At 36.9% G+C, this 21054-nt stretch overlaps 1 protein-coding gene across 13 annotated transcripts in view; it reads right to left on the bottom strand.

Annotated features, from left to right (window-relative positions):
* The window catches only part of TENM3 (teneurin transmembrane protein 3), a 470513-nt gene that overhangs the window by 51182 nt on the left and 398277 nt on the right, over window positions 1-21054 (bottom strand). For 11 of the 13 annotated variants that reach the window (XM_088131934.1, XM_088131955.1, XM_088131950.1 and 8 more), the window contains 5 exons: window positions 20569-20715; window positions 8028-8244; window positions 7877-7945; window positions 6422-6541; window positions 5808-6069 (listed from right to left, as the gene is read on the bottom strand). In XM_088131934.1, the coding sequence (XP_087988060.1) occupies window positions 5808-6069; window positions 6422-6541; window positions 7877-7945; window positions 8028-8244; window positions 20569-20715 (815 nt within the window). The remainder of the gene's footprint in view (window positions 1-5807; window positions 6070-6421; window positions 6542-7876; window positions 7946-8027; window positions 8245-20568; window positions 20716-21054) is intronic. The other 2 variants (XM_088131944.1, XM_088131957.1) reach the window with 1 other exon arrangement.

Raw genomic sequence — 21054 nt, forward strand, 5'->3', positions numbered from 1 at the left:
CATTTTGGTGAAGCACTTTATCAAACACCAATGGCCCTGTGGAACCCACAGCAATCTATCGCTTGCAAAAACCATACTCACCCAATTATGCACAAGAGAAATCAAGTATGAAAAAAGTCAAGTATGCTGGAAATTAGATAAGTAGAATGTAATCCTACCAGAACTTATCTCTGTAGTTTTCAAATATTATATTCATCTAGACCATCTGGCACAGCTGGGTATTGTGGGCAATGTTTCACAGTGATTCCAGCTTATATTAAGACATGCTCAGAAGGTGGTGCGGGGGTACTGTTCTTCGACACCTATATCAGTGTTCACAGGGTTCTATTTTGTCTCTTATACTGTTTAAAATCTATCTGAAACAGCTGGTTTGGAGTTTTGGATTTTTTTAAAAAAATGATTATATGCCATCAAGTCGTTTTCAACTATTAGCAACCACATAGACTTTTTTCATGATGATCTATCCCTAACCTGTTCTTTCAGGTCTTCCAACAGTGCACTCATTGCCACTGTAACTGAGTCCATCCACCTTGCTGCTGGTCATCCTCTTCTCTTTCCTTCCACCTTTCCCAGCATTAGAGCCTTTTCCAGAGAGCTGGGTTTCGCATAATGTGTCTGAAGTAGGATAATTTAAGCCTGGTCATTTGTGCCTCAAGTGAGAACTCTGGTTTGATTTATTCAGTGATCTACTGGTTTGTTTTCTGGCTCTCCATGGTATTCTAAGGAGTCTTCTCCAACACCAAAGTTCAAAAGCGTTAATACTCTTCCTATCCTGATTCTTCAAAGTCCAACTTTCACTTTTATAGTGGCACAGGGAACTCTATGGCTTGCATGATTCTTACCTTGCTTTGGATTGGGATGCCATCAATATGTTAGTAAAACCCACCTCTACTGCTCCCTATCTTTTAATTCCAAGGAGGCAATCAGCACCCTTGAGTGTGGCCTCATCTCAGTAATGGCTGCATAAGGAAGAACAAACTGAAATTAAATCCAGACAAGATGGAGATGCTGTTGGGAAAGAGAAACCAAGACTTTGGAACTAAGGTGAAGCCTATTCTGGGTGGGGCTGTATTCCCCCAGAAACAGCAGGTCTACAGTTTGGGAGTTCTTCTTGATTCCCACCTGTGGCAAGGACTGTATTTCCATAATTATAGCTAGGTCTTCCTGATCCAGTCAGACTTAGGAACAGTTGCAATCTAAATTTATTATTGCAATGCACTTTACATGGAAAATGCTGAGAAACTGCAGTCAGTGTACAATGAGGCAGCTGATCAGTGCAAGGAACAGAAATCAAATGATGCTTGTAAATAAAGATCTGCCCTGGTTACCACTTATTTATCAAGTACTATATATGGTGCTAGTGTTGCTTTTTAAAGCCCTAAATGGCTTAGGGTCTGATTATCTGTGGAACTGCTCTACCATATGAATTTCCTGTGTTACTTAAAGAGGAGAAAACCTTTTGAAGATGTCCTTGTAGCCAAACATTTGGCTTTGGGGTACCTGGGAAAGGACCTTTTCCTGTGTGACTACCAGGCTATGGAATACACTCTGAAGGAGATGTAGTTGATCCTCTCCCACTATTAAGGAAGATGCCAAAAAGATCTGTTTATTTAAATGACTGATTTCAATGTTGGTTTTGACCTTATCTTTATTAGTTTCATTAAGATTTATACCCTATGTTTTTATTGTTGTAGGCTACCTTAAGTGCTGGAATAAACAGAAAGGCAAAGTATAAATCCAATAGCAAATAAATAAATGAATGAATGAATGAATGAATGAATGAATGAATGAATGAATGAATGAATGTATGTATGTATGTATGTATGTATGTCACCACTTTGAATCTGCTGATATGAGGACAAAGAAGGTAAGTTAAAAAAAATAAACATAGAAAAAACCAGATACAAAAATAATATATTTGAGAGAATGAGCACCAGCATATTCTTTTCATATTTACTATAAGGTCAGAAGCCCAAAATAATTTGAGGAGTACTGAACACTTTGAGGAAACATTAATGGGCTGATGGACATGCATTAAGAACATCCCCTCCCTTCCCCCTCCTCCTGATTATTTGTGATTTGTGAGATGACTGTATTTATAAGGCAAGAGATTCTTTTTACTTAGTTAAAGTTGTATCAGCAGAATCAAGAATGGAAAGAAATTCACAGAATGGAACTTCTTTCTCCTGACTTTTGATCTACAACTCTCCAAATAGCTTCCCAAAGGATCATAGGAAGATGAAAAATTATAGGATATCAGTGCAAATACCCTTCAGATGACTGGGTAATTCAGTCTTTTTTTTTCCTTAAAGATTTATTAAAGCGTTATTTATAAACAAAGGTGAAAATACATACAGATTTGAAGCAAGCAAATGACAAATATAGTTTTTGTGTGTCCTTTTCTGGCATTCACACCATATGGCAAAACATCAAAACTATTAATTCCCACTTCAGGTTTTAGAAATATTCAGTCTTAACCATAACACTCCAAGTCTCATTTCATACTATTCATAGGAATTCTCTTGCAAATCTCCTTTTGTTTGTGGTATAAGGATGCTAGAATAACAATAGAAGTTACTCTGGAATATAACTTATTTCATTTCTATACTCCCCCCACAAATGCTATGAAATATGCCTCTGTTTCTATAATGCTCAACATCAAGCTGTTTAGAACATCAAGCTGTTTAGCACTGGAAATACGCAGTCCTTATTGCTTGACGTAGGAATGTATCTCTTTAAACACTGAAACAAAGAGGTAGGGAACTACGACTCTTCAGACGTTGTTGAACTATATTTCCACCAGTCCCCGACAGCATGATTAATGGTGAGGGATGTTGGGTTGCAGTTCAGCCCACAGATTTGTTTTCTTTCTCCATCCATCTGTAATATTCATGTTTTATATTATTTTAAATGATTGTTATGGTTTTCTGTTTATAAATTTAAACTGATTCAAGGTATTTTAAGGAGGTGGTTCTAATAAACAAACATCTGAAGTTATCGGTTCTCTTAGCTGCCTGAGTAATATAGAAGTACAGTATTCCAAAATACAGTTGCCACAGGATCGGTTATCAGTAGAGTTGTAGAATTTTTGAAGCAATGGAATATATTTTTTCTTGATTTCTTTGTTAAAAAAAAATCAATTTTGAAAAAACATAATATTTCTTTTTAGCATACTTTGCTACCTGATTCCAGTGCATTAAGGCTTAGTGCAGAAAGAAACATCTAGCCCAGGCCAGACAGCATGTGGGCCGCACCTGGCCTGTCAAACAGCCTTGTGCTGCCTACTGGTGGTTTTTGAAAAGTAACCAATCCGTTGCTGCCAAACCAGGAAGGATCTGCCGCTGCCTTGGTGTTTGCAGCCAGTTCCACCCTGAAGGACATGCTGCCGAGCGCCTCCAATACTTCCAGGCCTCATGGATACTGGCAGCTCCTTTGCTGCTGCCGCACCTCCAGCCACCAAACAGCTTAATCAGTGTGCCAGCTATTCTTTTGTGGCCTGCAATTATTTTTAAGGTATTAATCTGCCCTTTTCCCTTCTACGAATTGTGCAGGCCTGCTGCTGTATGTTATATAGTCTTTCAGAAAAAAAATCCTACTGCATAGTTTTTAAAATGATTTGGAGGCAGAATTTAGTTACCTGCATATAAACGCTTTTCAATTAAATAATAATGTATTAGTGCGACTGAGTTAATCACCTAAAAAAATACTTTTCTTGGGATATCATTCAAACCAATGAATTTTGCAAAGAAACCTATAGGATGAATTCCTGTCCCAAAATGCACTATATATAATACTGTCTTTACCAATTAGCTACACTGCTGCATTGATAGGATATAGTGAAAAACCATGCAAGGAAAACATTCACACCGTATCTTTTCATAAAATCTTCTATCATCACTACTTCTCCCTGACTAAATATATTAGACAGAGAATTCAATATAGATGCGATCTAAGATAGATCCACTGAAATCATTTGAACAAAATTGTCATGACTAACGTTTCAGTGAGACTGCTTTAAGCACAACCAGGCATGGTTCCAACCTATGGGATACACCAATTCCTTCTTAATGTGTAAAACAATAATTGTTTATATTATTTTATGTGCCACATTTGCTCAGGGAAAAATATATGACCTGACTTCAAAATGAAACTGCTAAAGGAAGGAAACTAATCATAAGAAATATGTTGGGGACCAAGCTATATGTGACATTAAATGTACAATTAAAAAAAAAAATACAAGTAAGAGATTCTGAGAGAAGCCTAATCATGATTGGGATGCAGTTGGGAACAGTTCAATCTAATTGGGAAGTGACTTTCAGGTAATGCTGTGTGACACAATTACTATGTGCTGATGTTTTATTAGCCAGCTTCTTGAGAACAGATCTGAAACTGAACTTGGCAATAAATTTATTGTGTCATAGCATTATCCAAGAAGTCATTTCACTGATAAACAACAAGTTTGAAAACTTACACTATAAATTTCATATAATCTTTTCAGAAGCCTGCCTAAGTTCCTAGAAAGAAAAGCTTTCTAAAATTGTATTGAAGAAAAATCACTCATTAGGCACTGGCAGTTTTACATTGATAAAAGCTACTTTTTATCTTTGGAAAGAGTAGAATTCACATTTCAGCCAAACAGCTGAAATGGTTACAAGCAAGTTGCTTAAGGCCATGTGCCAACAGGGTCTGCAGGCCAGATGGAGACACAATATGGGCTATAACTATCACATGGGCAGGTAGTTCTCTAACCACTGACTTTGCTTTTAAAATCTTACCAGATATTATCTTTCCATGTGCTGTCTTTTTAGTTTTGAGAGCTACTTTTTAATGAACACATAGACAGACAGAACAGTGATAAAGAAGCTTTCAAGCCAACTAACAATCTGTTGTCATAGATTTTCCCTTAGCATTAACATATTTTCATAAATATATGTCTTGAAATGCTGGTTAGCCTCCCTAGTGAACACTATGGCGGTATTAAGGAAAGGCCTTACATTCCAAAGCAAGAGAATATCTAAAATGTGTATATATGCAGAATGTGCGTGAGATTCACTTATCTTTGTGATTATGTATATGTAAGAAAGGGTTCAAAAGCATTTTTGAGAATACATGTACATGGGTATGAAATGAATATCAAGTTATAAAAGCGAGCAAATGTTTCCTAGCATTTGTAATATAATGTGAATGGTTAAGTAGATGGATATTAAATAAATATAAATGCATAAATGTATTCGCTTCAGTTAAAAAAAAATAAACAAACAACAAAAATACTGGCAAAGACCTTTAACAGAACACCAGGAATGAAAACTTTTATTGACTCAACTCTCCTCATCCAAATTCTTCAGTATTTCGAAAAATGACGTAGAGATAACTCTCTTCAATAAACACTTGCTCAAAAGCAGCCTCTCTTATAGGCAGGTATACTAGGAATAACATGGTCACATAGCGTCAGTAAAAATGTAAATGTAAAATGTAGGATTTCTTTTAGGCACACGAGCTACGAGGTGTCATGTAATTGTTTGGTCAGAAAATAGTAAGATAAAGTGTCAGGAAACAGGAGTGCTATGGGACCACATATCCTTAACTCTAAAATGAAGCTAATGAGAGTTCAAGGGATCAGAATAAACTATAGAAAGATTAAGACATTAGCTGACTATTGAAAATACCAGGCCCTTATAAACTTAAACTTTTTAATCAGCATGCTGATAAGACCAATAGAAATTATGTATTGTTGTTGTTATTTTAATGACTGAAAAATGCATTACAGTTATTCCCCCCAAGATCTTTACACTTAAATGGCATTATACCTGTGTCTCAGGAATAATAGGGCTGTCCTCAGGAGAGATCCTGAACAAGGTAGATAAAGGTGATGATACAATTACAGGATTTGGTTTCACAAATCCACTCAGATCACAGCTGGGAATGTCATTCTCCTCTTTCTTCATGACAAGGGTGTCCATGACATAGAAGACATTCCATGGAATCCAGACTGTATGGTACTGAGTAAGGAATGGTGATCGTTCAAACACTAAAGTTAATGATGCACCACCATTTGCCACCAAGTCAAACCTAGATAAATCAGATAATTATTTAGTAATACATCTTAACTTCACAGCTTTCCCACTGATACATACAATTAAGGTTTAATGGTAACACCTCCTTCAAGACTAGTACAACTTCTTGTGATTTCAGTTTATGTAGTTTTCTTAGCAGTGGTTTGCCACTGCTGACTTTGGGGTTTTGTTTTTTTTTTTACTTCCCAGTCTAGGCTATAAATCTGGTTTCTCCTGGTGGTCACTCGCTGAAGCCTAATCAGTTTCAACCCTATGAAAGTCAGCTGTCTTGCAACCTATCAGCGCAATGATTCTGATACAAGGTTATTAGAATTAAAACTGTCATACTTCAAATGCATAAAACTTACATTCCATCTTGACGAGTGATTGTATAACCAAAGTCAGGATAATGTAAAAAGGAGACATTAACTCCAATTAGTGGTGTTCCATCTGCTGTTAATACTTGGCCCCTTATGACAGATGCAAGACTGTGGAGAAAGATGCAAATATAGATCATTCAGTGATTTTACAAATTAGATTTTGCTCACCAATAAACACTAATTATATTAGTTTCACAGCATTATATACAATTTAGTTTCAATCTCATTTCAAGCTTTTATTTATAGTGACTCTTTCCGGGACATTTTAACTATGTATGTGAACATGCAAAATCTGAATGCCAAAAAGTTGCATCAAATAAATACAGTTGTACCTAGCTATAGTTTGTTGTTAAAGGTCCATTTCAAATCTGGTATCCTTCTTTATAATATATGAAATGACCAAACAATGATTGATAGTGCAACCCTATGCATGATTATTTAGAATGAAATTTATTGTATTGAAAATGCTAATTCCATGTTGAATGTATTTAGAATTTCAGCCTTACCCTTTTGAACTGTGGCATCTTCCTTTCTAACAACAAATATGAGTACATTTACTTGGTAGTGGATTTCATTCAATCAAGAAAAAGAGTACTTCAAAATCAATAGGCAACAGTGAGAAGTTCAAGCAGCAATGCACCCTCAGTATATAACATGATTTTTTTCATTCTCCAAATAGTGCTGACCTGTGATAATTTTTTTTTGCTAATTCCATGAATTTCAGTTTGTAGTATGTACATATTTTTTCAATTTATATGATATGCCACAATGGGAGGAGGATGCTGTAAATGTCTCACTATTGTGTACAGTTCCTTGATTTCAAATACAAGGCTTTCTGAATCGCAACCAAAGCATTTTGAGTCAGTGTGTAAAATGAATAAATTAGTAATGATATTTTAAAATCAGGACCTATCTTTTGCACTTTCCTAAAGAAAAGTGCTTTGTTAATCTTTAGGCAAGCTGTAAATCTCTAGGGGATGCAAAGTACGGAATTTAAGGAAGGGAGTTCTAAGAAACATTTCTCCAATACTTTTAATCAACTGTGTCCAACTGTATTAATGCAGCTAAATTATTCTAGATAGAAGACTTCTGGTATAAATTACCTACCTTCTCTCAGTAAGGCACAGGACACCTGCTTTCTGTTACAAGCTCATTTTTAAATGTGTAACTGCTGTACAAAGCACCATACAGACAGCTTATGCAATATGCTGTCATAGAGTTACCAGCGTTATTACAATAATTCATAATTTATATTATTTATTGAGCTTTGCTTTAAAAGTGCATTGCTGCCTTCCCTTCAGAGGTATTTTCACCATCAGTCTGATATACTTCCAACAGTGCTAACTCAAATCAGCTGGGTCAATAAGATTTACAGAACCCTTAATGGAATGTCCTACTAGAACTTAAGACACCACACAGAAGAAAAGATGTGTAATGCAATACCACTGTCTGAAGTTTTGTATATAATAGCCACACAGTCTGAGGTTCAAAGTTTGCAGTTTTCCAACTATCCTGGGGAAAAAATATAGCATTAGAAATGTAAAAAAGCCCTTAAGATTCTACTTTTTATTTCACACTACAATGATGCAGTCACCTCTTATTGAATGGGCTTTCCCCAGGAATTACATGGGTGCTTTCTGGTCCTATAAGAAAACTGATCCGATCATAAAAGGATTTAGCAGCTTGCTGGGATGGTGATTGCTGGCTTTGGCTAATGATATCTTGTGGGTCGGGCAATCCTCGACAGTAAGGCTGGTTTTGGCAGGAACTCTGCAAACAGCAGTCAGGATCCATGCAGTCAACTAATCCATCTACAGGCAAGTCAAAAGAAAATCAGCAATACTTATTAGTATTTTCTCCCTAATGAGCAATTAGATGATCACTGCACTGAACATTTGCACAAAGTAATATGCAAAAAAATTAGAAGCTCAGACTCTTAAAAAAAATTAGGCAGATCCAATGATGTAAAGGACTTATCTTGTACTAAGCAGCAAATGGGAAGTAATGTTGCAAATCTCTCTCTCTCTCTCTCTCATCGTGTGCGTGCATATATGTACATCTGTGTATGCTCATGTGCATGTGTGTATATGTGTATACACACACACACCCCTATTAAATAAGCAAAAATCTCTAAACAGAATTACAATCTCCTTCAGAAATTCCTACATTTAGTGGAAATCTACATTAATGGCAACAGTTCACTGGTGATACTTGCTCTGAGATTCTCTCAAATAAACAATCACATTCTTGATAGGATGGGTGAAACACAGGCAAACTAAGAATATAGGAAATACTTATGCCTCTTGCTACTCTGTATGATTAGCTGACTGCTCTCACAAATGTAGAACATTCTATGCTATTATATATACAGCATCGATATTTAATAGGATGCAGAAGCCTTTTCAGGCTCACTAGGGCCTGATTATGTCTACACTGATGGGAGGCAGCTCTTCAGAGTTTTAGAGAGGGTCATCTTTCTCAATTCTGAATCAATTAACCTGAGATTTACTTCCTTTATGAAAACTATGTGCTTCACCAGAAAAGTATGTCTCAAATCCAAATTTCATTCAGAAATATTGGTAAAATTTTATCTCAAAGTATGTGCTGTGTGACTAAAACCTCTCCTTTAAATTATCAGAAAAAAGATTTTCAGTGTTTTAAAAAAGATATCAACATATTAACACAAACATAATTTTTTGAGAACTGATACAATTTAAGGTGTTCAAAATATATCAGTAGAAAATTTCCTTTCATTAACATAGAGAGAGGTAGCATATAAATGGTTGATTTATAAGTTCCAAATGTTAGGGTTTTTTTTTCTTCTGAGAGGTTATTTAATTTTTTAGAAAGAGAATTAGATAACCTCCAGCTTTTCTGTTTCTAGGAATCTATTTAAAGCATTTGAACTGCAACTAAGCTTTAAATATTTAGGAATCTTTATGAAGATGGATTCTTTTACCTGTAGAAGAAAGGCTACACTGCTACAAATGTTAAGTTCACCTACTCATTTATATGAAAATAAATCTCTACTTATCAAATGGTATCTGAACAGAAATCAGTTAATGCCGAATGCTAACTAACAATATCTAGGTATTTTACATCCCCATGTCTACTGTAAATTCAGGCAACAAATGGATTGAAACCTGTGAAATTCTGGAAGGCATGGCTTGATGAATAATTAATTATAAACTTAAAAAGAGATATGACAATTAATTGAAAGTTTAATAAACAGAAAATCTCAGCTACACTATGTTTTAAACTAGTATTAAATTACTACTAATTTGATCTTCATGCCTTCCCTTATGCCTGCATTCAACCTCGGGATAAAATTCTATTAATATTGCAAGTTTAAGGATTGGTAAATAATGTACATATCCAAAAACTGATTTTACAGTTTGTTCATGTTATGTGATTATCCATTCTAAATTACAATTCATTTAATACTGTATTTTCCCCCCAATATTTCATCTAAATATGCTACCTTTATTCACTCAGACCATTTACTTATCACTAATTAATATTTCTAATCAGAACTCTCAGAACTGCTCCTAAAAACTGAAATAAATGTTTGTTGAATGTTAGTGTCCTTTCCCAACCTTAAACCTCTATTTTAGAATTAGGTTAGGTACTATACTTAATTTTTTTTGTTCCGCTGAAGGGATCACAAAGAATTTATGTCCAAAGAACATGGAATTAGCTGCTTGTCTGTAACACATGATCTTCTTTGTTATGAAGACCTTATTCAGTACTTCTCACTTTTGAATGCATAGCAGATCTCTTTTGGCAAGCAATGCCCTTACTTTAAGTGAAGGGTGGAGAATTGGTAGCTGGCATGTAGCCCTCCAATCAATTTTATTTATATATTAAAATAGTATGCCATTTTTCAAAATAGTGTTTTTCAGGACAGCTTACACCACAATTCTAGATCTCCAGAGATCACACTGATGAAATTTGGTAGCACAGCACTAAAAGATGCATTTTTCTGCTAATTTTCAGCAAGAATAAGATAAAAACTGTGAAAGCTATTGCATTAGCTTAACGTACTGAAATAAATTATTTATGAAATGCAATGTTCAAAACCACAAAAACTCCTGCTACAAAATCACAACCCTGCCCAATTGTGTGATGTCATTATCATTCTTGTTGTAGATTTTAGCCATTGAAACCTTCCCTTTAAATATTCAGCAAGTGGCTAAAAATATTTACCACCCAAGATTAAAAATGTAGCAAAATACAGAACCTGATTTGCTTTTTTAAGTTCCTAGCTACTACTAAGTTAAATGGCAGCAATGAAAACATGAATTAACTTGTTCTTAAAGACATTATGTTATAATAATAATCTAAAGACATTATGTTATAGTAACAATCTAAAAAGATTAATTGCGTTGCTGTGTTCATGCATAATGCTAAAAGTAATGTTTTAACCAGTTTTTGAATAAGCTGAAATAGCTTGACACACAACATGGTCCTTTCACTAAAGCAACTCCCTACCACCACATTATGGCTTAGAATTCATTGTGAAACACTACGAGAATACCTATGTTTCTCTGTCCATTTTTTTTCCAATCAGCTTCTTATGAAAATACCAAAATTACATTTGATTTAGTCTCTTACATAAAAAAAATAGTCTGGATATTTCTGATTAGTATATTCATGGAAAAACAAAGAGCGCATGACGATTTGAAAAACACCCATCACCTTTGGGTCTTCAATATCAGTTATTTAAAACTCTATAAGTGAGAACAAAAAGTTTCTCCTCACATTTAAAAGTATACCTATCTGAGAATGAAAGAATTAGCTCTATAAAATTTAACCACAAAACTAACATTGCAAACGATTAAATGCCTGTTGATATATCCTACAAAGATGAATGAGATGTACCCAGGTAAGGAGGTGGGTACACTCAGTTACAGTGCCGATGCGTGCACCACTGAAAGCCTGAAGAACCAGGTTAGGGACAGATTGTCATGGAGAAAAACTATGTATATGGTCACTAAGAGTTGACATCGACTTGATGGCATGTAATCAATCAATGAATCAATCAAAAGGGTGTACAGGGTGTACAGTCTAATTCAATAATTATTACTTACATACTTCAAATTGATCCTCCATCTACACAAAACCTTTCAACATAATTTTCAAAAGAAAAGTTTGCAAAAATAATACTGTTTTTAAAAGATGTATGGCCATGTAATGCTGGTAACATTAATACCTTGGCCAATTCTGGGAAAAATATTTATGAATGGAAGCCGTTGCAGAAGCTTTGCCAGCATATGCACACGTATTAATTTTTTCACTATGTACTGAATCCAGTGTTGTGTAAATGTACATCTGCTCAGGCACTGTGGCTTTTTATCTCTCCTTGTTTTCCTAACAGAATCACAGAATTGGAGAGACCTTGGAGGTCTTCTAGTGCAACCCCTTGCCCAGGGCAGGAATCTTCAAACCATCTCTGAAAACCTCCAGTAATGGAGCTTCCAAATCAGAAGGCATTTCACTGTTTATTCATGGTTAGGTTACTCTTAGTCTGGATTTGGAACTCTCTTTGTAAAGCTTCCACTATTTGTTCTTGTCTTACCTTTGGGAGCTATGAAGCATAAATCAATGCCATCTTTCCTGCGACAGCCCTTCAAGTATTTAAAGACTGTTAATCATTTAACCTTCTCTTCTTTAGCCTAAACATACCACTTCATGTTCCCTCTTATAACGTATCTGTTCCTAAAGTTTCACCAGATTTTGACATTATATGAGAGGCAACAACAGGGAAGGGCAATTGTCCTCTTTTCCCCAACTTGGAGAATCTAAATACATTTATATGTAAGTTTCAAATATTACTGCCACACGTGTCAATGCAGTTTGAGGAATAAGTTGTAAAAATATTTCATAGAAGAGAATATATGTAGCTCAGGGTTGAACCGTGGAGTCCTTGATGCTCTCTGATCTTGGTTGTTTGCTTGCAGACATTTCATTACCCAACTAGGTTAACATTATCAGTGTGAATGTGGAGTTTGCTCCCTGTTTATATACAGTAGCTTGCCCTGCCATTTTTGGTGGGGGTGTGGTTTTCTCCTCGCAGTTCTTGTTTTCTGCCTGATTGTTTGTCTGGTGTAAATCCCTACTTATCTGGGAATTGGCTGCACACAGACCAGAACACATCCTCTCCAGCAGCCAATACCCAAATAAGCAGGGATAACACCAGACAAATGATCAAGCAGAAAACAATACCTTAATCAAGGAACTACCTAGGAAAAACCACATCCCCACCAAAACTGGCAGGGCAGGCTACTGTATATAAACAGGGAGCAAATTCCACAATCACTTGCACTGATGCTACCTAGTTGGGTAATGAAATGTCTGCAAGTAAACAACCAAACTCTGAGAGCACCAAGGACTTCACATACTGTATTTCATATGTATTAGTTTATGCATCTATTTTGTGGTGCTGTTACTAAATAAACTATGCATGTCTATTAAGGGCATCCTATGGTCATATTTCCCTCCCACTCATTCCACAGGCAGGGCTAAGATTAGATCTGATGTTGCTTCTGATGAAAGGAAAGATTATGATGCCTACTTTTGGAATGACAAGCCAGAAAGAGAGCTCAGGGAACGAAAATGAGTAGGAAGAATGGAGACATGTAAACTATGTACAGTTAGCTCAAAAGTGCTCTCACCTCTTTCTCAGAATATGTGGATGGTCTGAATCATGGGCCTGCACAAGAGCTTATGGGTTTTGTCAGAATGACAAAAGCAGCATTGCAAGCTCTGTCCCTTTCATACAAGCATGTGGAGTCATGACGTGTGTACAAAAGGCTTGCCTTGTGACACTGCAATGTTCTTTTTGTCCTATCCTGCTGTAGAACAGGGAGCTTCACAGTAAGTTCAGTGGAGCCAGGTCATCCTATAGTGGAAGATACCAGAGATGTCCTTGAGAGTGGAATTGTACATCCAAGGCCCCTAGTTCTTGCTAGGAACTATTTTCTGAAGAACGCTCCTGCCAAAAATGTTTTGACTGAAATACAGAAGTTCATCCTGTAGTGTTTAATGAAGTAAGACATGGAGGTCCATGGGGCAGGAGTCTCCCAGGGGAAATTACATTAATGTATATTCCTTCAGTTTTTGAGTCAACAAACAGGCCAACGTAATTTGTGCTGCCCTGATGGCTGAGCTCTAATGTTCATCCTAAACAAGGTTTACGTCCTGTCCTTAAAGTTTTACTGGAGACACATTAAGGGCAGCAATTGATATTCCCAAAGCTTGGTTTCCTCTCCAACCCAACATCATCAGCCACTTGGACACAGCAACACCAATTGCTCACCTTAAAGTATGGTGGGGCAGGCTTGGTAAATATAGGTGGCTATTTCAGCCACCCTTCAAGTTGCCCAAGTGATAGATTGCTGGAGCAAAGATACTCTGTACTGCTAACCTTTTTCTTTGGCTATTTTTTTTTAGCATAGATTTACCAGTCTGCTGAAGACAGGTAGATCTGTGTCTCAAAATAGCCCAGAAGACAGACTTTTAATATTCTGTTATTATATCCTATATAATAGAGTTCTAGTGTAACTTGTGGTATCTTGATTCTTGAACTGATCTACCTTGAAGAGCTGATGTCAATCTTGAAAGCCTCTTGATGATAGATGGTGTAAGTCTGTAAGGGAGTAGGAAGTGAGGGGTGAATTTTGCAGCTCAGTCTGTCTCTGTGAGGCAGAGCTTGCCTAGTGACACTGGGGAGCTGCCAAGCAAGGCTGGGGGAATGAGTCTGTAGCTCCTTCTCATAATACTAGTGTTTTCTTTGCACACGGCAGAGGAGACTAGTTGTAATGGGGGAGATGATGTAGAGGTGTAGAAAGATAACTTTGGAAAAAATATGTGGCAGCCATTAGAAAAACATGAACTTAGCCCAGAAAAAGGAGAAATAAACTCAAAATAGTTCTACCTAGACTCTATTTAGTATGAGTGAAAGAGAAATGTTGTTGGGCTTAAAGATTCCTTCTAATACATGGGCAGCTATATAAGTTTAATAAATAAATAAAATAAATTCTGTTATTATAGCCTATATCAATAGAGTTCTAGTATTTCTTGCAATGTCTGTTTCCTGACTTGGTTTATGTTGAAAGCTGACAACCCAACTGTACTAGGGTTCTTTCTTTTGGCCCATCTGCAGAAGGCTCATCATGCAAACTCATATATGCAAATGGTGAAAGTTCCTTAGGATTCAAAGGTAGACTATAAGGTGTTATTGCATCCTAGATTGGCAAGAGAGTCCCAGTCATTTGTATTTATTTATGATGGGGTCTGAGAGGTTCAATCTTCTTTGGGCCAGCAAGTTTGGGATGTTGCTGTGATATTCCATAATTGGAATGGTAACAGGTTGACTCAGTTTCCTGGGATAACTATAAGCTATCATTATCACCATCAATCCAGTCTTGCATTAGAGGCAGGGGAAATGGGGGAAAGTCATATAGTTATCTTTGAGGTCAGGTTATACTGAAGACATTTAAGCAGAGACATTGCCTCTGCTCCCTAACTAGTTCCATGCACCCTGTGCTACAGAATCTCCATTTCTTGTCCATCTTCATTTACTAAGATTCCTAAGACTAGGGCTGCCATAGGAACACTTACTGAGGGGCAGTTAGCAACGTCTAGGGCTGCCCATGGAAAAGTTTAGTGTTCGGAGGCCAGGACGCTGCCACCCCTCACTACCTCCAAAGCTCCCCATCCTGTTTTAAAGATTTTATTACAGGCCTCGGGAAATGGAAGGCATAAGGGAAGTGGTTCCATTAGATCAGAGTGTGTGTGTATGTGTGTGTGCGTGCATGCGCGCCTTCTGATTCCTTCAGATCTGGACTCTTGCAGATATTCCTATGCAGCTGTGAGAAGTCCACTTTTTGGAAAAGCCTGGTGAGTTCAGGGGTTGTCTGCTAGTTATCTTTTCTCCTCCTAAGAAGAGTTCTCATTTCTCATTTGACTGATCCTAAAGGGAGGCATCTGAATAGCCTGTAATATATTAAGGGACTGGGTGCTTCTTCTTTGCTTGGTGGACTGGGTTTTCCGCCTGTGATAATGCCCTTTGAGATTGGAATTTGAGGAGGATGAAAAAGGGGAGTGTAGTTTTCTTCTTTCTCCCATCTTGCTCCAAGAGGCTGGGGAGTTCCAAGATAGTACCTCTTGTTCTTGAAGGGTGGTCCTTGGTGCATTCATTGTGGCCACAGCTTGACTGGCCTTCTTTGGAGTATATGAAGTATGAAAGACCAGGGTGCTTCAGGGGGATATTACCCGACAGAGCCAATTCAGGAAATTGTAAGCTGTTTCCTTGGCAGTAGATTTGGGAAATGGGTGCCTAGGGCCATCAGTGCCAGGACTATTTGTCTTTGTAGAAGCATGCTGATAGACCTTCTGGCCACTGTGAATGGTATGTGGCATGCTCCTGGCAATGCTGGCAGAGATGCAAGGTGGCCCATTGGTGTGTTGCTAGAGGTCAGCCTCCGGTTGTCCACAGCTGTCACAAAAGTTCCTCAGTGTCAGTGAATTTGCTTGAACCTTGTTTCTGGTCTCCAGGAAAGGAAGAGGTAGGTGAAAAACAAGGAAAAATAAGAAAGAAAGATGAAAAGAAAAAGATCCCTAGATTCAGGGAATCTTTGCTGGAGCTGATAGTCTTGCATGTTCTCCAGAGCACAAAGGACTGGAACTGGGGACAGTTATTGCCCACTACAGGAACCAGCATCAGATTCAATCTAAGCCCTGCTTTGGAAATGAGTGGGCAGGAGATACAGACAAGAAGATGCTCGGTTTTTGCTGTCAAGAACGTGTTATTTTTAAAATCTGTTTTTACCCAAATTTGGTATCTGGTATATTGATTCTAAAGATGCATATTGGGTTTCTTTAGAAACTTACATTTGTGTCTTTTAAAATCTCTCTGTTATCCTGAAGACAATATTTAAAACATTTATCAAAATAAAAGGCTAATATTTAATCATTTATCTTTGCTACTTTAGAAAAAGCAAATGTAAATCCAGAATGTGGATTGCGATCATAAAACTGTATGAGATTGGTATCTTTTGAACTAATCAGCTGCAAATACATTTTTATAGGGCTTTCCACTCACATCAATCAGGAAATGAATCTCTTTTTCACCAGACAAAACAGAGCCATGCTGTTTCTTACGTTTTTATGAAGTTTATCAGCTGTTTGCCCAAGTGAGTGATGGATAGTTATAAATCTGGTTTCTTCTAAATTACAACCCCCCCAAAAAAACCCAGCAACAAAAAAAATCCCTCTGTATTTATATACCTAGTGTTTTTTTACCAAATGTTCTATTGCCATGTGTAAAAAAAACAGGTGAAATGCTTCTAGAAATATCATTGCTCCTTTGTAGTTGGACCAAAAACGGAATCTTATTCAATTTTTAATAAAAAATTCTGAGTGAATTAAAAAAAATCAAAGGAAAACTAAAATGTTCACAGCTATTAAATTATCATTATTAGATGTAGTTAATTGCAACTGCAAGGGTTTATGAGAACCACTTTGAGAGATCATCCCCATTTAAAACACACGTCATCCACTTCTTGAACATTCTTAATCCATTTGATCTTCATATTTCAGAACATAACTGGAAACTGTTCAGGGAAAAATACAAAATAATCAGGAGCTATCTGAAACCTTTCAAATAAGAAAAGGATAAAAAGAACTTCCATTAAAGAAGATAACAAAAGATGATAATGATGATGATGATCATCAATATTATTATTAAATCTTAAGCAACCTAAATAAAATTAACAGAAAAACTTGTTTACATACTTATATATTGCTGGCAAGCAGTGAAAGATTTAGATGGTAAGAAAATGTAATTTGCCATATACCACATTGTCAGTGTCCTTGCAAATATATGTAGCTTCCATTAAAACAAACAAACCTGCCCCTGCCTGCTTTAAATTAAGCAGAGCTATTTATGAATAAATCTGCCCCAATTCTTTCCTTTGTATGAACCACAGCAGCATTTGATCTGAGAAATTACAGTGACCAGCTTTGGAACAAACTAGAATCTTAAACTATCTGGGTCTTATTTCATTGGTAACTAGTGAGTTCTCTGATATGTTTTTATTCCTTAAATTAGCAGTTGACAGGATAGGTAAAAGAAGAGGTCCTACTATCTTGCACTGATCTTGTGCTTACTCAGTGCAGATGAGGTTTATTTATGGTTGAACAATAAGATATGGGAATTCAGGTTTCTTATTCTGATTTTAGAAATTCAGAATGGTGAAGAATAAGAAAAATTTATTCTGTTTTCACTATCAAACATGCTACAATAGATGTGCAGTTGCTTCAGCACTTGAGAAGCTTGGTAGGACTAAAATAAACTGGTTGGCACATGCTGTAGTTGAAATGACATGATAAACGCACACATGCTCTTCTTCTGCTTTAAACTGCATCCTACTATCATCACTTTCCAACAGAAAAAGCTAGAGCCTGCAATCTCACTTGTCAGATCTGTCTTACAACCTAGTATGAAAAGGTTTAAAATCTGGAGAACTAAAACACTTGTTCAGTATGTTGTGATAGATCTGTGACAATAACAACCCTGCCATTGTATGGGTTTTGTCTTTTTCCCCTATTTTCCAACATTTTTTCCTGGTGCATCTTTTAAGATGGCACATACTACAACATGCATCTAAACCATCTAAATAATTTTCCTACTGTATTATTTTTATTCACCAGTAAACCTAGGGATACCTAACTAAGTAAATAGTGACCAGTTCATGGGATTCACTGGCTGAGATTTCTTTAACAAGGTGAATTTTACCTTCTTCTTTTTTTTTTTTTGCTTTTGAATTCAGTAGGGTAGACTAGATTTTGTACTGCCTACCAATGTAATTCAACAATTTGGTAATGTCTTTTGCAGAAGTATTATCTACCTAGAGACAAAGGAGGAATTAAAGTAATAGATTTTTATTTAATTCCTTGCATACACATAATGACACTCAGCAGGATCATTTACTTGAATACTAAATGACACCTATTACTGGGTAAGATGGTATTTCTGCATAAGAAGGAAAATAAATGTCCATACTGCTTATTTGATAATTATACATATTAAAATTTATTATGCTAATAAGTGGAATTATCTATTGTTTCCTTATAATACTTAATTCTTGACCTCAAGATTTTCCTCATTATTTTTTAAGTAACACTGAAAATCAGCATCATAGAAGATGATTAAATTTGTTATGATCCAAGATCAGAGTTTTACCATGTATTTAATTCAATCCAATGTTAAACTGTTATCCTTAAGAGATATGTTGCTTTTATAACAATATTTTTCTATTAGACATTTCTGTTTCTTACAGAGAGTTCATCTGTTTTGTATTTTCACTTGTATTTAGATTCTGACCGTAGCACATGACAGTCTAATTACATTTAACGTTCCTTACTTTTCCATTGTTATTGAATGTGTGGATAGCCTAGAACTTAAAATAATTCATATGGTAAACATAAAACAATTAAAAGTTGCCACAAAATGAGGATAATGTTTGGAATATATATGGCCTAGATCTGAACAAAGTCACATATGCATTTGACCTTGTCTTAAGCAATTAAATAACATATAAAGATGTAAAGAAATGGTTAGCTAGAAATGTACCTCAGCATCCTCTTAAGCATGTAAGGTGAAAATGCAACTATAATGATTTAAGAAAGAGAGGGCAGCCAAGAAGAGGCTGGAGGAGATAGGCAACATCAGAAAATTTAACCAGGCATACTGAGAAGAGCAACTTGAAAAAGCAGCAAAGGAAGTTATGTTAATGGTCTACATAGAGGTGAAAGAGAAATAAAGACTTGAACGTAACTTGGGGAACAGAATACTTCTGCTTCTATCAGAAAATATGAAAGGGGGACTCGAAAGGGGTAAAGAAGACCTCAATTTTAAACAAGTTGGTGGAAATGTTGAAAGATATAGTTAATATAGTTACAGGTAGTCCTCAACTTATGATGGCAATTGGGCCTGGAATTTCTGTCGCTAAGGGATGCAGTCATAAAGCACGACTGCAACGCTTAGCAATGGCAATCCCTGCAGTCCTGGTTGCCATCGTTAATCGAATCTCATGGTTGTTAGGCAAGGCAACTTCCTGCTGGCTTCCCACAACCAAGGCAGTGGGGAAGCCAGCAGGAACTTGCAAGTCCCAGGTGGCTTGCAAGCAGGCTGCCAGGCAGGTAAAGGGCTGCTGCCAGATGGGGAAGGATGCAAGGGGTGCATGAGGGTATGAGGAGGTATAGCGAGGATTGGAGAGGGTGGTATGTAAGGGAGGCATGGGGAGGGTGCATGAGGGTGCATGGAGATGTGGCAAGGCTCGGGGGGGTGAGAGTAGCTGGCCAGGTGCAATCGCAGAGGGGCTTGGGGAGGGTGTGCCAGTGGGGGAGACTTACCCCAGCAACCTGTGACCTTCCCTGCCGGCTTCCCCACTGACTTTCTGGGGAAGCTGGCAGGGAAGGTGGCAAATGGTGATCATGTGATCACAGGGTGCTGCATTTGGTCATAAGTGCGAGCAGGTTGCCAAGTGCCCAGATCGTAATCATGCAGTCATGAGAGTGCTGGGACAGCTGGAACTCCAAGGACTAGTGGTAACCACCATTCATTCAGCACTGTCATAACTTCGAACAATCGCTGAATGAATGGTTATAAATTGAGTACTACCTGTATATAGTATTGGGGATGAGACTTTTGCTGATAAAGGGCAGTTAAAAAGGAAAAGCTTTTATGAAGCTATTTCTCAGCATACTCCTGTAACATCTTCAAAACTTAATCTGAAAATGGATTTGACAATTATTTTTGTTGGTATGCACTTTTATGATAAAGTTCACTGAATTATTATATTTGCCCTTTGATATAAATACTACCAGTTATAATCTAATGTTCACTAATGGGTTTTGATGTACACATTTTGCTTGCTGTAACCAGCACTTAAGGATTTGATAGCATACTAAATGAAGGCAATAAACGTTGAAGCACATTTCTGCATGTATCTCATCACAGGTAGTAAAAGCTCTGTATCAGTCTCACAGCAGTATTTTTTTCACCTGATTAGGAAGCCAATAATTTTACATTTTTTAGCAGTGCAGGAATTTTGCTCTACACCTCCTACCTCCTTCATTGTCCTTGCTGTCAGTACATAAAGTTTCCATGGCGACATCACATCCTGCTCCTCTCCATCCAGGCTGACAAACACAATGCCAGCCATTTTGGTCAAGAGTACATCTTCCATTACTATTACACAGGCCAGGGCATCCTTCTGTTAAAACAGACAAAAAAGATACTTCATGTGATTTAAATATTACAATAACGTTTCAATCTAATCAAAATACAAACAAGGGACACTTACTGGGAACAGGCCTTTAGAACAGCACAAATACTGTAATTGCACATGGAGAGTACAGCAACATTAACTGGGATTTTCATTCTTAACTAAGTGGCATCTTTGATTTGTCTGACACTTGAGACACCACTTACCTGTGCAGGCAGTAAATATATCCAAAAAACCACTAAATACCTGCGGGCCAGACAAAATCATGTTTTCATTTTCTTTAGTGAAACAGCAGGCAACAGCACCACAGCACACAACATAGCGTCA

The sequence above is a fragment of the Python bivittatus genome, unplaced genomic scaffold (genome assembly GCF_059951505.1).
Source record: "Python bivittatus isolate LINGU-HERP-01145 unplaced genomic scaffold, Pbiv_v1 ctg000070_np1212, whole genome shotgun sequence".
In the NCBI taxonomy this organism is placed as follows: domain Eukaryota; kingdom Metazoa; phylum Chordata; class Lepidosauria; order Squamata; family Pythonidae; genus Python; species Python bivittatus.